The following is a 19,213-nucleotide window of genomic DNA, read 5'->3' on the forward strand; positions in this document are numbered from 1 at the left end:
CTTTAACAGGGTGTTCCGTGGCTTTTCGAATTTGCCGCGAACACCCCTAATTGTTCGTTGTTCACCGAACAGGCGAACAGGCAATGATCAAGTCGAACATGAGTTTGACTCGAACTCGAAGCTCATCCCTACCCCCCAGGATAGGCCCAATCTAGCAGCCCAGGGAAGACGACACGCGTCCACCTGACGACACACGTCCAGCAGTTCGGGCAACACAGATCACCTGACCTCACCCGAATATATAGGCTCTCCCAGCAGGCCAAGGGATTAAAGAAAACCCCTTCCCATTGGCTGAGGTACCCCATATGCCCATAACCTGACCTTGGATTGCCCTTCTCGTATCTAGTACAATCAAGTACCTGGCCACCTAGTGGTAGAAGAGAAAAGGGCAACAAGGTCAAGCTTAGGGAGAAATCAATAGAGCCCTATCAATCGACCAAGATTGCAAGTAAATTTGAGAGGAGTATCCTGACTAAACTCCAGGGTGCTACATATTTCATGAGTGGAGTTCGGTATTTAACATCCTGTGCCCAACCATGCATCCAGTAGTCGAGTCACTAAAGCATCAAAGAAAAAAAAGTAATGGGAATAACATTATTCATTTTATAATGTTGAGAATATTCCTCACATACCAGCACTATCCTACGACGCCATGTACTATCGTCCACTCACCATACTGACGCCCCCCGAGTTCTCCGCTGTGCACATCCCTTCCAGCGGGGCCATCCCAATGGTGGTTCCTTGGAACGTCGCTCCACTAAAACACAATAAAAAACAAAAAAACAATCAATATTCTCATATGAAGATCACTTCATCAAAAAAAAGGGAAATTTCAGTTTCTGGAAGACGCAGGAAAGTTGAATTACCGTATTTATCGGCGTATACCGCGCACTTTTTTGCCCTGAAAATCAGGGCAAAATCGTGGGTGCGCGATATACGCCGATACCCGCGCCGAGTTTGAATACTGCCCCGGCATATACCGAGCGCAGTAAACTCGTGTATAGTCGGGCAGTCTCGGCTCCTCTCGCGCTCACGTCCTAGACGTACAGGACGTGAGCGCGAGAGTAGCCGAGCCTGCCCGACTATACACGAGTGTACTGCGCTCGGTATATGCCGGCGCAGTATTCAAACTCGGCGCGGGAAACGAGCGGGGAGGACGCCGCAGAACGACGCCAGACCCGACGAGGAGGACACCCGAAGCCGCAGACGGACGCCGGACCCGACGAGGCCGCCGATGGACGCCGCGCAAGACACCAAAACTCTAAGTACAAAAATCTTTTTTCCACAGGAATGCGGGTCCACTTTAGGGGTGCGCGCTATACGCCGGAGCGCGCAATACCCCGATAAATACGGTAGATCTCTAGACTCCGCCTCTAACTGAAACGCCTTTTTTTTTTAGTAGATGAAGTAAGCTGTAAAAACAAAGGACCTATTTTCCATGACTTCTCATTTACTTAGAAGGAGTCCTTATACTGACGTGATGAGTTGGGCGTTGTCGTGCTTCTTTCTGCTCCTCAGCTTCTGTTTCCACGCCAGGAAGTTGCGCAGGCTTTCGTTGGCGTCGTTCCGAATGACACACTGGTCGCCCGCCGTCCACACCTCCAGGCCAATCAGAGCCACCTTGATGTTCACCGACATGTAGAACTGAGGACAGAGGACGATCTTTAGTTTAACGTCTGACAAGACTTTATTTTTTTCAGTTCTCACCCCTGTACCCCCCCCCCCATTTGCCCAGTCATCGCAAATTCTGCCCATATTTTGCTAAATTCCACGGTTTCCTGTAATCGTCTGCGCCATCTAGCGAACGTGATGCTGTATTTCTCCCAATGGAGGTATTTCAGGAACAACACCTCACCATGGCCACTAGATGGAGCCGACTATTATAAAAAAATCAACATGTTAAAGTGGCACATTTTTTCATCTTTTCATCTATTAACCACTTCAATGCCAGGCACTTACGCACCTTCCTGCCCAGGCCGATTTTCAGCTTTCTGCGCTGTCGCAATTTGAATGACAATTGCGCGGTCTGCTACATTGTACCCAAACAATTTTTTTATCATTTTGTTCCCACAAATAGGAGCTTTCTTTTGGTGGTATTTGATCACCTCTGCGATTTTTATTTTACTGACGCATTCATGGAAGCACACACTGGGTTGTGACTCCGCCCCCACAACCTGACAGGATTGGTTAGCTATAAATTTGAAGGGGAGATGCCCTGCACCATTCTCTTTTTTTATCCTCACCTGACGGATTGGAGGGACACGGTGACGCAAGTAATGCCTCTTACCACACATCGCCCCAGCAGGTTCATGCCTCTCCTGTTTGGAAGTCCCTCCTGTACAGTCTCTAAATGAGCTTTATGGTGGGAACCCCGTTCTGGTGGTCTCAGGGGCACATGGGAATATACTGGCACATTTGTAGCAAGCTTTAAAGAAGCTTCAATCCTCGCAGTGGCCTCCACTTTCCTTCTCTTTCCTCTCCAGTATGTGCTGTCATGAATGTATTGTGGGCTTATGCACTCATCCTGCTCATCCACCACTCACATCCTACCCACATGCTTATATGTGATGTAAAACTACACATGTTTAAAGCAAAGTTTTTTGCCACATTTTTGCGTTGTGTATGTGTTGGGTTGCTGATTTACCATCAGGGTTATTCAGCCGCTCTGCTGCTCTTATTGGTACCTTTTTGTTGTTGGTTCAGCTTTTGCTGAGCCCTGTGGTTCCTTGGCACCCCCATACTTCTGGGTCACCGCCGCGTCCTCCACGCCGGTCTGCGCATGCACGCCTGTCCCCTCTGCCCTCTTCCAAGATGGCGCCGGGCGAGCGGGACATGTCTGTGGGGGACATGGCTGCATATGTGGGGGACATGGCTGCATATGTGGGGGGACATGGCTGCATATGTGGGGGGACATGGCTGCATATATGGGGGACATGGCTGCATATATGGGGGACATGGCTGCATTTATGGGGGACATGGCTGCATATATGGGGGACATGGCTGCATATATGGGGGACATGGCTGCATATATGGGGGACATGGCTGCATATGTGGGGGACATGGCTGCATATGTGGGGGACATGGCTGCATATGTGGGGGACATGGCTGCATATGTGGCTACTTACTGTTATGGCCAGCTATAGACGGGGGCAGTGGACATGTTTATGCTTCACCTGTGGTGTTTATATTGGTCCATCAGTGCACCAACACCTTTGCAGCCATTGTGCTACATGCTGGGTGCTTGGTGTGCTCTTGTACCTTTAAAGGAGGGGTGGCTCCCCTTCAGTTCACCTGCCCCTGTCTATCCATTAAAATGCATGTGCCTCCACTGTGGGGACGCTCATTGTTTAGTGTTAGGACCACAGATATTACAGGGTGCCTTGGCGCGGCTCTGTGGCTCACGCATGCGTTTGCAAATGCGTGCGGACTGAACCCCTGTTTTTAACACATACTGTAGACAGGTTAATTGGTTTTCTGCAAGCTGGTCGGTAAGTAGGCTTGGTTTTTCCCTGGGCATTCCCCAGGTTTTTGTTGTTATCTGCATATATGGGGGGGACATGGCTGCATTTGTGGGGGACATTGCATTTGGGGACACATTTAAAAAAAGTATCGATATTCGGTATCGGCGAGTACACGAAAAAAAGTATCGGTACTTGTACTCGGTCCTAAAAAAGTGGTATCGGGACAACCCTAGTAAAAACCTACAAAAAACGATCTATCTCCGCAGGGCCCTGTAAACATATATTGGCCTCCCATTGAAAGCCAGTGTGGGAGTATTGTTGGCTCCTCTCCTTCTCACTAGCTCCGTTGGTTCCCATCTAACATGACCAGCTAAGATGATGTAGTAGCTGGTGTTGGTCTACCCCCCAGAATTATATTTTGCACCAGTCTAAATGGTGCCAAGCCCGGGACGTCCAACCAGGGATCCCAGATATTTTCAAATTTACCCGGACTACCGCGGTGTTTGTATGTGAGTTGTTCCCTAATAAAAGAATCATTTACAGAAGCAATCCATTCTGAGTGTGTGGGGGCTATTCATTCTGGCAATGAGTTTCCTAGCCAGAAACAGGACCCTAACAATGGCGATGAACGTGTGTGGTATATATACTTCCTATACTTCCTCGTCTAGCCAGCCCAATAGGCAGAGTTTAGGGTCAGTCTTAAAGCGGGAGTTCACCCGAAATTTTTTTTTTAACATTAGATTGAGGCTCATTTTGTCTAGAAGGAATCGGGTAGTTTTTTTTAACATTGAAGCAGTACTTACCGTTTTAGAGAGAGATCTTCTCCGCCGCTTCCGGGTATGGTCTTCGGGACTGGGCGTTCCTATTTGATTGACAGGCTTCCGACCGTCGCATACATCGCGTCACGAGTAGCCGAAAGAAGCCGAACGTCGGTGCGGCTCTATACGGCGCCTGCGCACCGACGTTCGGCTACTTTCGGAAAATCGTGACGCGATGTATGCGACCGTCGGAAGCCTGTCAATCAAATAGGAACGCCCAGTCCCGCAGCCCATACCCGGAAGCGGCGGAGAAGATCGCTCTCTAAAACGGTAAGTACTGCTTCGATTTTAAAAAAACTACCCGATTCCCCTTGACAAAATGAGCATCAATCTAATGTTAAAAATTTTCATTTCCGGGTGAACCTCCACTTTAACAGTGGCCATCACCGCAGCCCAATATCGTTGCAATTTCGGGCACCGCCGCAGCATATGTACAAGTGTCCCGTTGTCAACCGAACAACGGGGGCAGAGCGGATCATCTCTTCTGTGCCACTTGTGTAACTTATCAGGGGTGCGGTATGTACGGTGAATAATGAAGAGTTGGGTAAGCTTCTGAGCCGAGGAGAGCGACGCCTTGAGAACATTACCCAGTATTGCGTACCGACTCCCACTCCTCATCAGAAATACGTCCTATATCATCCCCCCATCCAGCCCTGCACCTCAAAGTCATCGCCTTAGAGACATGACAGAGAAGGGAGCTATGCAAAGACGAAATGTGTCCCTTCCTGGACGACGACATAGCCAGCTGCGCAAGCACCACCGGTCTAGTGAGCTCCCATATGGAGGTCGCAATGGCATGTCTGAGTTGCAAGTACTGGAAAAACGACGTGTTGGGCAAGTCAAATTCCGCACGCAGGGACTGAAAGTCCCGGAGTACGTGTTAAATAGAACAATGGATAGATTTCCACCGGGGACACAGAGCCCAGGGGAAGGAGAAGGGCATCTAAGTCAATTTTTGAAAGAGGTTGGGTGGTGGGATATTTGGAGGGTGAAATATCCAGATATGCGGCAGTACTCCTGCTTTTCAAGTACATATTCTACATTATCAAGAATAGACATGGCCCTGGGAAATTGTGCAAGTCTACAGGCAGTTAGTAAGATATCCTACTACCCAAGAGGGGTTTCTGATCACTCTCCTCTGGTGCTGTCACTGAGTACAGGGAAAAAACGTCCTCCAAGTAATTGGAAAATAAGTCCCTTCTGGCTAGAAGTGATAGGGAAATCAGAAGAAATTAGTATCAAATTAAGGGAATTCCTGGATTTCAACACAGGGACAGCACCAGAGGGAGTGGTGTGGGACGCCCTGAAGGCGTTCCTCAGGGGTATATTGATCCAGCAGGTAACTAAGATTAAGAGGAACTCTAGGGAATGGGAGGAGAAAATCAGGGGAGAGGTTCTAGAGGCAGAAAAGCAATATGTGGAAAATCCAACATTGACTAAACAACGGTTATGGTTGGAGAAGCAACAGGAATATAAGCTGGTGATCAACAAGAAAGTTGAAAATAAGCGCCTATTCCAGGAGCAGAGCGCTTTCTCTGAAGGGGAAAGTGTGGGCCATACTCTGGCCCTCCTAGCGAAAACTAATACGGCGCCCTCTAACATTCCCGCAGTTAGGACGGTAGGAGGTGGGATATCATCTGAAACATCGGTAATAGTGGACACGTTTGCAGTATATTATAAAGAGCTATATAGATCAAAAAAGGGGGAAGCTAAAGTGCAAATGGAAGAATTCTTTAGAGAAATAGGAACCCCAGTTCTATCAGAGGAGGATAGAAATGCTATGGAATCCCCAATTACATTACTGGAATTACAACAGGCAGTTAAAGGACTGTCTAATCAAAAGTCCCCAGGGCCGGATGGCCTACCAGCAGAGATTTATAAGCAATATGGTGAGGTGCTGCTCCCGGAATTGCTAAAAACGCTGAATTGGGCGATAGAATGCTAGAAGCAATTATTATAGTGCTCCAGAAGGAAGGAAAGGACCAACTAGATACATCATCTTATAGACCGATATCTTTGCTCTGCTCAGATGTAAAAATCTTGGCTAAGGTACTGGCAACGAGAATAAACAAATTTATTCAGAAATTAATACACCCAGACCAGTCTGGATTTATTCCAAACCGGTCCACAAGTATAAACATAAGAAGGCTGTACCTCAACCTACAGACCCCGACGGAGAATGCGGGAGATAGATCTATCCTATCATTAGATGCCACCAAGGCCTTTGATAGTCTGGAGTGGGACTATCTCTGGTACACTCTGGAGAGGTTTGGGTTTGGTCCATCCTTTATTAAATGGATAAAGCTACTGTATAATTCCCCAAAGGCTAAAATAAAAATAAATAATGAAGTTTCACAGTCGTTTGAATTGGAGAGGGGAACGAGACAGGGATGTCCATTGTCCCCTCTCCTTTTCGCCTTGGCAATTGAGCCCTTGGCAACTGCTATTAGAGCTAGACAGGAAATACAGGGGTTCCAGAGAGGAGCAGAGGAGGAAAAAGTCGCGCTTTATGCGGACGATATCCTCCTTTTCTTGGGCAACTCTACAACCTCCCTTAAAACTGCAGTTCAAACAGTAGAAGCGTTTGGACGATTCTCGGGCCTAGTGATAAACTGGGAAAAATCAACACTCTTACCAGTGGATCCGGTAAGCAATATGGATGGGATAGGAATCCCGCAATTAAAAATTGGGGAGAAGATGGAGTATTTGGGCATCGTGGTAACACGTAACCCAGAACAATTTATAAATAATAATTTAGTGCCACTTTTGGGCAAACTTAAACGCAAAGCGGATGTATGGGGACACTTGCCACTGTCGGTGGCCGGACGTAGCAACCTTATTAAAATGATCTGGATGCCACAATTGCTCTATATACTTCACAACTCCCCAGTGTGGATTGATAACCGATGGTTTAAAAAGATAGAGACCCTCTTTAGGACCCTAATCTGGAAAAAGGGAAAGGCAAGGATCAGTCTCCGAACACTGCAGCTGCCAACAGACAGAGGAGGGCTATCGGTCCCGCATCCGTATAGCTATTTTTTGGCGGCGCAGCTGCAGCATTTGGGGGGGTGTAGCATAGAGGGGGGAGGTAATGCAAGTGGGAAAATGATACTAAGAGGGTCTCCTCATAGATCGGTAATAGAGACCTTAGAGGCCAACTCTTTCTCGGTAAAAAGTCCAACAGTAAAGATGATGGTAAGAATATGGCAAGTGGGAAAACTTGCCTTGGGCTATAAAGGATTAACAGAATACTCCCCATTATGGGAAAATAATAACTTAAAAGAAATTTTGGCCATGGGAAAATTAAAAGAATGGGATAAACGTGGGATAACCAGAGTGGCACAACTTTATACAGACTGCACATTAAAACCCTTCTCAGAGTTAAGTCGGGAATATGGCATCCCAAATTCTATGTTTTTTGCCTATTTGCAGGTTAGACACGCATTACAAGCCCAATTTAAATTACAGCCGGTAAGATGGCAAAAGCTCACGCATTTCCAAAGACTAATCAAGACGGGGGTCTTGAAAGGTCTTATATCAGAATTGTACGAACGGATCAGCGATCAGTTAATAGGAAAAGAGAAGCTGAGCAAGAAGAAACAGAGGTGGGAGGAGGATATTGGACTCATAACAAATGACCAATGGGACAGGATACTGGAACTGGGGACAGTGGTTTCATTAGCCCCCTCACAACGGGTTTCTCATTTGTTTCTCCTCCACAGGGTCTACTATACCCCCAAGAAATTATATGGAGAGGGGCGCATGCGCGGCGCGATGCTGACGGGACTCGCCTGAGCACAGCTCCGTCGTACCCGGTCCTCTTGGCTCATTTCCCCGGGGCTATACAGCACAAATCGCGGCGAAAACACCGAGCACCCCCGTGGGAACAAAGGGTGCATGCCATCAGCGAGGAAGAACAGGTTTAAAAGACCCCAGCACTGCCTCACTAACTTTCTCCTGGACATGGAGCAGAGGAGCAGCAAGGCATCCCAAGATGGCGCCGGCGGCCTCACGTGGGGAGGGGGAGAGCAGGCCTCACTACAGCCCAGCACCCAGGAAAATCGTGAGTACAACTCCCCTCTGTCAAAGGCAGACCTGGATGAGAGTCTCACCTCCATATATGTCAAGCTTGTGGAGAAAATAGAGAGAGAGGTGCACAAATCTACTACAGCCCTCTCGCATGAGATAGCCACCATAGGCACACGCACAGATCTCTTAGAGACTAAACATGACGAGCTCTCACTGGCCCATAACGACCTGAGAAAAGACTATGAGAATCTGGCAGATAATTTTGCCTTTATGCAGGCACAGGTTGAAGATTTGGACAACAGAAATCGTCGCCAAAATATTCGGCTGCGTGGGGTCCCTGAGACTGTCACAGAGCTAATGCCTGCAGTGTCTAAAATCTTTCATGGTCTCCTCCCAGACAAGCCAGTAACTGCTTTTGCATGTGACAGGATTCACAGAGCCCTTCGTCCAAAACCCACAGCTGATAACCCCCCCAGGGACATTATCATGTGTATGAAGGACTTCTTGGTCAAAGAGGACATCATGAGGGCATCCAGAAACACTCCCAATATTTCACATGAAGGGAAAAGAATCCAGATATACCCAGATATCTCCCCTGCCACGCTAGATAGAAGACGTCGGATGAAGGAGGTCACCTCAGTTCTACAATCAGCCAGAATAAGATATCGCTGGGGATTCCCATTTAAGCTCACAGTACCCCACAATGGATCCACATACACTGTTTTTAATGTGATCGAAGGCAAGGAGCTTCTGATTAAATTGGGCCTGCTGACACAAGATCCTCACGCCCGTCCTCCATCCACTCCAAGACCCTCACCCATCTGGTCCACCCCCCCTAACAGGCGCAACCAGAGGGACCAAAGGAGACTGATCAATTCCTTTCAAAATCAACATAATTGATAATCCCAGCTACATTGGAATCGCTTGGAGCTGCACTTACTGCGATTGGATTATTACCACTCCCTCCTGGGTCCCCTAAACCTTTACTTTTGGATATAATTTTTTTTTTTTTTTTTTTCTTTTTTTTTTTTTTTTTTTTTTTTTTTTTTTTTTTTTTTTTTTTTCAGTAGCCCCTGAGGAACGAATCCTCCCTGAGAAATGAGGCTGACACCTCTGTCCTGGCCTTGCCCCACAGACCCCCCCCCCCCCCTGCTCCTGAAGTCTTTTATACCTTAACCACTATCCTCCAAAACATACTACAAAGTTGTCTAATATGCCCAGTAGTGTTTCTGGTATATACAGGACTTGTAACTTTCTCGGAGAATATGCATAGTGACTTACAACCCTTGGACAGCTCTAATTATTTACCTTCCTTCCACAGGTCATATGTTTATGCTGAATAGCAGGGAAGGGGAGATTTTTTCTCTGATTAATGTGATAGTGGTTTTTGTCCAGGGTTTGCATCATAGGCCTCCCCCCCACCCCTCTCCAGCTTTCCAGGTTATAACAACCTACCCTGGGTCACGTATCTACCTCTCCCTGTCTCGATACCCTCATCAGGGCAGAGTATCTAATAACCCAATCATCATACATGCTCATCCACTGAGTGAGGTGTGACAACCCCACTAACCACCTTCCTATAGGAATGTGTCATTCTATAACTTGACAAGATTAGACTAATCTCCTATTGCTCATACATGATATAGCTGATTTAAAGTAGAACATGTAATAATCTATAACTTAGAGGCATATCTATACTTCCTTCTTAACAGCTCATATGTTTATGAATATGCATACAAACTCCATGCACCAAGCTAACTAAATATATTATTATATATGTTTATTTTTTCTGCATTTTATTGTTCCAATGACCGGGGGCATCTGCCGTTGCTGGATTGACCCCACTCCTGCTCAGAGACTCGTCTGCTGCACATCATACTCTGCAGCACCCGAGTCTACTGCAGGAAATGGACCCCTTTTTGGTCCTTCACACGTTATTGTGTTCTTTACAGGTTTATTTTGACAGACTTTCCCCTGTCCCACTGATGCTAGTATGCTTCAGCATTGTTTACCTTTACATAGCAATCTTTGAATATAAATTTGCAATCTCATTGGTTCCTAATGATATGTATGCTCCTACAGATTTGTGTCCATACTACTTGATTTATGGTAATATCACCAGACTTCCCTCACACATTGAGGAAATCACCTTTACACCCCTTTTTATACCTATAGGCGATTTTGTCTCTAGACACAGAAGGGTGCCATTCCCTCATTGTAGGGTTATAATAGGAATAGTTTTGTACGATATTCAGTCGATAGTTCTAGGAAAGATACAATATGGGCCTTAAAATAATATCCCACAACACAAATGGCTTTAACTCCCCTAATAAACGCAAAAAAGCATTCCAACAATATAAAAAGCTAGGAGCTGATATAATACTGCTCCAAGAAACACATTTCGCCACCTCAGCTCATCCTAAATATTTTCACAGATCTTACAATCAGGCATATTTCACCACCTTCACTAATAAAACCAGAGGAGTGGCGATATTTATTCGCAACTCAATAATCTTTGACATCCACCACACTTTTAAAGATCCCGAAAGTAGATACATCATCCTTAAAGGAAAAATAAATAACAGAGATATCACAATTGCATCCGTATATGCCCCAAATGACACCCATACATCCTTTTTCACGAAATTCTTCGACTCCATAGACAAATACCACTCTCCACATTTGGTGATTGGAGGGGATTTCAATCTGGCAGCTCACCCGGTTCTAGATAGGAGTAAGATCTCCCCTCACACTAAATCTTTCACTAAGACAATCAGTAGACTTATTAATAAGATGCAACTAATTGACTCTTGGAGGGCCCACAACACAGGAGTGAAAGCATATACTCATTACTCGCATCCACACGATTGCTACGCAAGGCTTGACTATATATACTGCACCCCAACCCTCATGGCAAACTCCGCCCAAGCACAAATCCACCCCTGCTCGTGGTCAGACCACAGCATCACCTCCTTTGACATCTCTTATATTGGCCTTGCCCCTTCCACTTTTAACTGGCGTCTTAATGACTCTTTACTTACAGACCCTACAATCATTGCGAAAATCTCCAACCATATTGACAATTATTTCACTGAAAACATAAATGACGAAACTGCGCCTACCTCAATATGGGTTGCCCATAAAGCGGTCCTGAGAGGACATATAATTAATATAGCTTCCACCAAAAACAAAGAAAGACAAGCGGACATTAGGAGACTCACTAGAGACCTACACCACCTATATAACAAGCTACAACACTCTACCACACCACTTATTACCCAACAGATTCAGGAAAAAAGGCAGGCCCTTGACCTGATATTATCATCTAATGCAGAGAAATCCCTTAGATTCTCCAGGGCCAAGTTCATGCTTTACAGCAACACTACCTCGGCGATGTTTGCCAGGAAACTAAATCAGGACTGTAAACCCACTCATATTTATAAATTAAGGAACAGTAAGGGAGACTTGGTCACCCACCCACAAAAGGTTCTTGAAATTTTTAGTTCCTTCTATAAAGAGCTCATGGCAGGCCCTGATGGAGATTCGGGAGACGCGTCCAAATTGTGGTTGGAGTCTCTTTCGGTCCCCTCCTTAACGCAACAACAAACTGACTACCTCAACTCCCCCTGCACAGTCGAAGAAATAACAAATATCATCAAATCCCTCAAAACCTCTACGGCCCCTGGCCCGGACGGTTTTACATCGTCATATTACAAAAAGTTTGCTCCTCTCCTAGCCCCCAATCTTGTGAGGTTGTTTAACCACATACTCGAAGGTAACAACTTTCCTAACGAGATGCTTTTGGCAAATTTATCTCTCATTCCCAAACCAGACAAAGACCATACCCTCCCACAAAATTTCAGACCAATATCAGTATTAAACAATGACCTTAAATTATTTGGACGGATTCTTGCGGATAGGCTAGCTAAGGTGATCTCCCCACTAATACATATTGACCAATCAGGCTTCATCCCCCATAGACAGATAACCGATAATATTAGACTAGTGACCAACATTTTACAGGACGCCAACTTACATTCGCGCCAAGCATGCCTACTCAGCCTAGACATACATAAGGCCTTTGATAGTGTCAGTTGGGCATACTTGAACAATCTCCTACCTAGATTTGGAATCTCAGGCCAATTCCTGCAAGGCTTTAACGCTCTATACCATGCCCCACAAACCCGCATTAGGATCCCGGGTTATAATTCGGATTTCTTCCCTCTTGGTAGAGGCACCAGACAGGGCTGCCCCCTATCCCCACTCCTTTTTGCTCTGGCCATTGAACCCCTTGCACAAGCCATAAGAGCTAATCCTGATATTAGGGGATACTCTAAAGATCAATCGGAATATAAAGTCAGCCTCTATGCTGACGATGCATTATTATATATCACAGACCCCCATATCTCTATCCCGGTCCTCCTAAAAGAACTAAACATGTTTCATGACATTTCAGGTCTCAAAATAAATCTAAATAAATGTTCAGCCTTGCCCATTAACATCCCACAAAACACCCTCTCCCTACTTCAAGCCAACTTCCCTTTTTCTTGGAACTCACGCTCTGTGAGATACTTAGGGGTCAATATTACTCCTAATCATAATGACTTATACAAACTTAATTACGTTCCCCTCTTTAACCATATTAGCTCCCTCCTAGACACCTGGTCCACTTACAACATTTCTTTCCTTGGAAGAATTTGTGCTATTAAAATGAACATTATACCCAAAATGTTATACTTTTTCCGTACCCTTCCTATCAACATCCCCAAATCCAAATTAGAATCCATTCAAAGACTTATTAATAAATTCATATTCTCCAACAAAAAACCCAGATATAGTTACGCCCTATTACACAGAACCCTCTCCAATGGTGGACTAGGCCTCCCTAACCTTTGGAAGTATTTTCTGGCTGCCAGACTCTCACAAATTTCACAATGGTTCTCCCCCTCTCAGGATATCCCCTGGATTAGATTTGAAACATCCTCCATCCTCCCTTATCATCTCCAGGGGATATTATGGTCCGACCTAGTCCTATACAGTAAACTCCGCAAATGTAATATGATAGTGGCACATATGCTTCAACTATGGCTTAAAGTCAAGGACACATTCGGACTATCCTCCCCCATCTCGCCACTCACATCCTTCCTTGGAGACCCCAGATTAGTTTCAGCACTTGACGATAGATCCACATTCTCATGCTGGATAAACTCCAATAAGACCACACTAGGATCTCTTCAACACAAATGGCAATTCAAGTCCTTCGACGCTCTCCAGAGAGTTGACGGATTCCCCCTAGTCGAACATGAAAGGTATCTTATGATAAAAGAATTCTTCTCCTCCCACTTCTCCCTCTCCACCCAACCTACAAACACACTATTTGAGAAAATTTGCCTCTCCACTTCTAGAGACAAAGGGATGATCTCAAGAATTTATCAACACCTCAATGACATCTCCACTCCTGACAAATCACAACCAATGTTGCTCTGGGAGGCGGATATAGGGTCGAACCTTACCCCTGATACCTGGAAATCGATGTCTGAAAACCTCCGGAAAAGTAATAGGGCGGCCTCCTTTAGAGAGACCCCGATTAAACTTTTTTGCAGATGGTATCTAACTCCCTCCAAAATTCATAAGTATTATCCCTCAGTCTCCCCTAATTGTTTTAGGGGCTGCCCTACAGAGGGCACATTATTGCATATCTTCTGGAGCTGCCCCCACCTAACTCCAATCTGGAAAGCCGCACTACACAGATTTGAAAGTTCCTCTAAACAAAAACTTAATCTTACCCCACAAATATGTCTATTGTATTTTAGTATCCCTGATGTTCCTCCCCCATGTAGCAGATTGTTTCATTCTCTCTGTAGCTCCATCCAATGGATGATAGCTCTCAACTGGAGGTCAAATACCCTACAATGGTCACAGGTTCTAGATAGGATGGAATTGCTAAAACTCTCTGAAAAGATCTACCACACACTAAATGATACCCTACACACATTTGATGATAAATGGTCATACTGGTCTATAACACAATAATCTCAATCTCACTCACTAGTTTCTATATGACCAAAATATTAATTCCTCTCTTTCCTTATTCATTATTTCCTCTCCAACGGACTCACTAAATTACTGTACCTCGTGTAAGATCTGCATACAATGTTAATTGGATGTCTATTTTTTTTTTTTTTTGTACCTCTTGAGACGTTTTCATACTTATTGACTATGTTTGTATTCATACTAATCTATACAATAAAACTTTTGTAAACAAAAAAAAGAAATTATATGGATTTGGATGGAAGTCAGATGACAAATGTCCTAGATGTCAAAATACAGGGGATCTCATCCACATGATGTGGAAATGCCCAAAACTGCATAGATATTGGGCTAAGATTCTGGACATTATAAATGCAACCTTTGGAACTACTCTGGAACTTGAAGCCAGGGTTTGTCTATTAGGATGCATTGAAGAGAGAATGGGGCAGAGGGATATATTAGTAGCAGTTATAAGATGCCTGTTTCAGGCGAGGAAATCGATCGCACTAAAATGGCAAGCACAAAATCCACCCACAGTAGAGGAATGGTTTAACGTAATGAATAGCACAATTGGGAAGGAAAGGGGAACATGGATTAGAAGGGGTAACCTCAAAAAATTTAATGCAATATGGGAGCACTGGTTATGTAAAATAGGCCGCTCACTTTAATCAGGGAAAGTTAGGTAAAGAATAATCTAAGGAAAGAAACAGAACCAAAAAACGTGTATGCACTTTAAAAGTAAGATATGAGGGAGGGAGGGAGGGGTGGGAATGGGATTGAAGGAAATTTTTAACCTATGCAATTAATTTTTTGTATGCACATATAATGCACTGAATATAGAATATGGATTTGTATTTTTTCTCTCTCTGCTATATATGTATGGAAACAATAAAAAAAAGTATTGAATTTAAAAAAAAAGAAAGTCCCGGAGTACGCCTCCACAATATAGTTGTGCGATATATTTCACTCCCTGTCTTGACACGTTGGAGAAGTTTTGTAATTTATTAAGTTCTAAATCATTACGGTTGTTCCACTTGGTCAAAGTTTACCATCTCCGCAGTACACAGAATTGTCTGCTATTAAATGAATGGCCCGTCCTTCAGGAAAGCCGACCCTTTCACGGCTGACATCGCCAATCTCACCTTGTCTACGAAGTTGGCGATCTCCATGACGCGCTGTTTGGTCTTCCCCAGGTCCATGTTCTGTTTTATGTACTGTCAGCCAGAGAAATAACAGTTAGGACAATTATCAGATGCCATCCAGGGACATTGAAATGTATTCAGGGAGTGAAAGGAACAAGCTGCTCCATCTCCTGCTTGATGGGGGGGTTCACTTTCTAGTCTGTCACATTTAAGGTTTTTAGTCAATCACATCTATGCATGGGGGGGGGGGGGTCTACATTTTTTCACTCACAAAACCTTAAAACCTTGTTTAAATTGTCTGTAAAATTGCTTTATGTATGGCCAGCATTAGAGAGACAGAGAGAAAGTGGGTGGAGGAAAAGAAGAAGAAGAGAGAGAAAGAGAAGGAAGAGAAGAAGAAGAGAGAGAAAGAGGAGGAAGAGAAGAAGAGGGAGAGAGAGGAGGAAGAGAAGAAGAAGAGAGAGAAAGAGGAGGAAGAGAAGAAGAGGGAGAGAGAGGAGGAAGAGAAGAAGAAGAGAGAGAAAGATGAGGAAGAGAAGAAGAGGGAGAGAGGGAGGAGGAAGAGAAGAGGGAGAGAGAGAGGAGGAAGAGAAGAAGAAGAAGAAGAGAGAGAAAGATGAGGAAGAGAAGAAGAGGGAGAGAGGGAGGAGGAAGAGAAGAAGAGAGAGAAAGAGGAGGAAGAGAAGAAGAAGAGAGAGAGAGAGAGAGAGAAAAAGAGGAGGAAGAGAAGAAGAAGAAGAAGAAGAAGAAGAAGAAGAAGAAGAAGGAGAGGGAGAGAGAGAGAGAGAGAGAGAGAGAGAGAGAGAGAGAGAGAGAGAGAGAGAGAGAGAGAGAGAGAAAGAGGAGGAAGAGAAGAAAAAGAAGAGAGAGAGAGAGAGAAAGAGGAGGAAGAGAAGAAGAAGAGAGAAAGAGGAGGAAGAGAAGAAGAAGAAGAGAGAGAGAGAGAAAGAGGAGGAAGAGAAGAAGAAGAAGAAGAAGAAGAGAGAGAGAAAGAGGAGGAAGAGAAGAAGAAAAGAGGAGTAGGAGAAGAAGAGGGAGAGAAGGAGAAGGAATAGAAGGAGGATAAAGAAAGCGAAGGAAGAGAAGAAGAAGAGAGAGAAAGAGGAGGAAGAGAAGAAGGAGGAAAAAGAAAGGGGAGGAAGAGAAGACGAGGGAGAGTGGGAGGAGGAAGAGAAGAAGAGACAGAACGAGGAGGAATAGAAGATGGAGAAAGAAAGGGGAGGAAAAGAAGTAGGAGGAGAAAAAAAGGGGAGGAAGAGAAGAAGAAGAGGGAGAGAGGGAGGAGGAAGAGAAGCAAAAGAGGGAGAGAGGGAGGAGGAAGAGAAGAAGATGGAGAGATGGAGGAGGATGAGAAGAAGAGAGAGAGGAGGAAGAGAAGAAGAGGAGAGAGGGAGGAGGAAGAGAGGGAGAGGGAGGAGGATGAAAAGAAGAGAGAGAAAGAGGAGGAAGAGAAGAAGAGAGAGGAAGAGGAGAAGAAGAGGGAGGAGGATAAGTAGAAGAGAGAGAAAAGGGAGGAATAGAAGATGAAGAGAGAGAAAGAGGAGGAAGAGAAGATGAGCGAGAGAGGGAAGAAAAAAAGAAGACGAGGGAGGAGGAAGAGAAGAATAAGAGAGAAAGAGGAGGAAGAGAAGAAGAAAAAAAAGGAGTAGGAGAAGAAGAGGGAGAGAAGAAGGAATAGAAGGAGGAGAAAAAAAGGGGAGGAAGAGAAGAAGGAGGAAGAGAAGAAGAGAGAGAAATAGGAGGAATAGAAGATGGAGAAAGAAAGGAGAGGAAGAGAAGAAGAGGGAGAGAGGGAGGAGGAAGAGAAGAAAAGGAGAGAGAAAGAGGAGGAAGAGAAGAAGAGGGAGAGAGGGAGGAGGAAGAGAAGAAAAAGAGAGAGAAAGAGGAGGAAGAGGAAAAGAGAGAGAAAGAGGAGGAAGAGGAGAAGAAGAAGAGGGAGGAGGATAAGTAGAAGAGAGAGAAAAGGGAGGAATAGAAGATGAAGAGAGAGAAAGAGGAGGAAGAGAAGATGAGCGAGAGAGGGAAGAAAAAAAGAAGACGAGGGAGGAGGAAGAGAAGAATAAGAGAGAAAGAAGAGGAAGAGAAGAAGAAAAAAAAGGAGTAGGAGAAGAAGAGGGAGAGAAGAAGGAATATAAGGAGGAGAAAGAAAGGGGAGGAAGAGAAGAAGGAGGAAGAGAAGAAGAGAGAGAAATAGGATGAATAGAAGATGGAGAAAGAAAGGAGAGGAAGAGAAGAAGAGGGAGAGAGGGAGGAGGAAGAGAAGAAAAGGAGAGAGAAAGAGGAGGAAGAGAAGAAGAGGGAGAGAGGGAGGGGGAAGAGAAGAAGGAGAGAGAGAGAAAGAGGAGGAAGAGTAGAAGAGAAGAAGAAGAGAGAAAGAGGAAGAAGAGGGAGGAGGATGAGAAGAAGTGGGAGAAAAGAAGGAGAAAGAAGAAGTTGAGAGAGAAAGAGGAGGAAGAGAAGGAGAAGAGAGAGAAAGAGGAGGAATAGAAGTTGGAGAAAGAAAGGGGAGGAAGAGAAGTAGGAGGAGAAAGAAAGGGGAGGAAGAAAAGAAGAGGGAGAGAGGGAGGAGGAAGAGAAGAAAACAAGAGAGAAAGAGGAGGAAGATAATAAGAGGGAGGAAGAGAAAAGGAGAGAGAAAGAGAGGGGAAGAGAACAATGGGGAAAGAAACAGGAGGAAGAGAAGAAGAAGAGAGAGAAAGAGGAGGAAGAGAAGAAGAGTGAGGAGGATGAGAAGAAGAGGGAGAAAAGAAGGAGAAATAAGAAGGAGAGAGAGAAAGAGGAGAAAGAGAAGGAGAAGAGAGAGAAAGAGGAGGAAGAGAAGGAGAAGAGAGAGAAAGAGGAGGAAGAGAAGGAGAAGAGAGAAAGAGGAGGGAGAGAAGGAGAAGAGAGAGGGAGGAGGGAGAGAAGGAGAAGAGAGAGAAAGAGGAGGAAGAGAAGGAGAAGAGAGAAAGAGGAGGGAGAGAAGGAGAAGAGAGAGGGAGGAGGGAGAGAAGGAGAAGAGAGAGAAAGAGGAGGAAGAGAAGGAGAAGAGAGAAAGAGGAGGGAGAGAAGGAGAAGAGAGATGGAGGAGGGAGAGAAGAAGGAGAAGAGAGACAAAAAAAGAGAGAGGTAGGAGGAATGGAAGAAGGAGAAGAGAGAGAAACGATGAAGAGAATAAGGAGGAGTGAGAGGAGACAACGAGAAAAATGAGGAGAAGAGAGAGAGGGGGAGAAGAAGGAGGAGAGAGAGGGAGAAAGGATACAGAGAATAAGGAGGAGAGAGGGGGAGAGAGGGGGAGAGAGAGAGAGAGAGAGAGAGAGAGAGAGAGAGAGAAGAGGAAGAGAAGAAGGAAAAGAAAGAAGAAGCGAGAAAGAAAATGAGGAGGAGGATAAGAATAAAAGAGAGAATAGGGAGGAGAAGAGAGAGAAAGGAGGAGAGAAGTGGGTGTCGGGGGGGGGGGGGGGGGAAAAAGTGAACGGTGGAAGTAGGGAGGAAATCAGAGGAGAAGACATAGGAGGGGATAAAGAATAGAGATAGTGATATAATAAGATCCATGTCCTCCTCTGTAGCTCTGTACACACTCACCATTGAATGGTCAGCGACTATATACAGCTCCATAAACTTCTGCGCTCCCCACACATTCCTCTTCATCTGTAGGACAGAGAACAGAGACAAGTAAGAGATAAGAGCGCTCTCTCCTCCTATCACATACAAAGCATTCCCACCATTATATACTGCATATATGCTTCCAGCA

At 45.0% G+C, this 19,213-nt stretch overlaps 1 protein-coding gene across 2 annotated transcripts in view; it reads right to left on the reverse strand.

Moving 5' to 3' along the window:
- Nucleotides 1-19,213, reverse strand: part of LOC120924637 (disintegrin and metalloproteinase domain-containing protein 33-like) — a 184,093-nt gene that overhangs the window by 42,723 nt on the left and 122,157 nt on the right. For both annotated transcript variants that reach the window (XM_040335650.1, XM_040335642.1), the window contains exons 7-10: nucleotides 19,045-19,110; nucleotides 15,481-15,552; nucleotides 1,478-1,644; nucleotides 673-757 (exon numbers count right to left, since the gene is read on the reverse strand). In XM_040335650.1, the coding sequence (XP_040191584.1) occupies nucleotides 673-757; nucleotides 1,478-1,644; nucleotides 15,481-15,552; nucleotides 19,045-19,110 (390 nt within the window). The remainder of the gene's footprint in view (nucleotides 1-672; nucleotides 758-1,477; nucleotides 1,645-15,480; nucleotides 15,553-19,044; nucleotides 19,111-19,213) is intronic.

The sequence above is a fragment of the Rana temporaria genome, chromosome 1, assembly GCF_905171775.1.
Source record: "Rana temporaria chromosome 1, aRanTem1.1, whole genome shotgun sequence".
Classification (NCBI taxonomy): domain Eukaryota; kingdom Metazoa; phylum Chordata; class Amphibia; order Anura; family Ranidae; genus Rana; species Rana temporaria.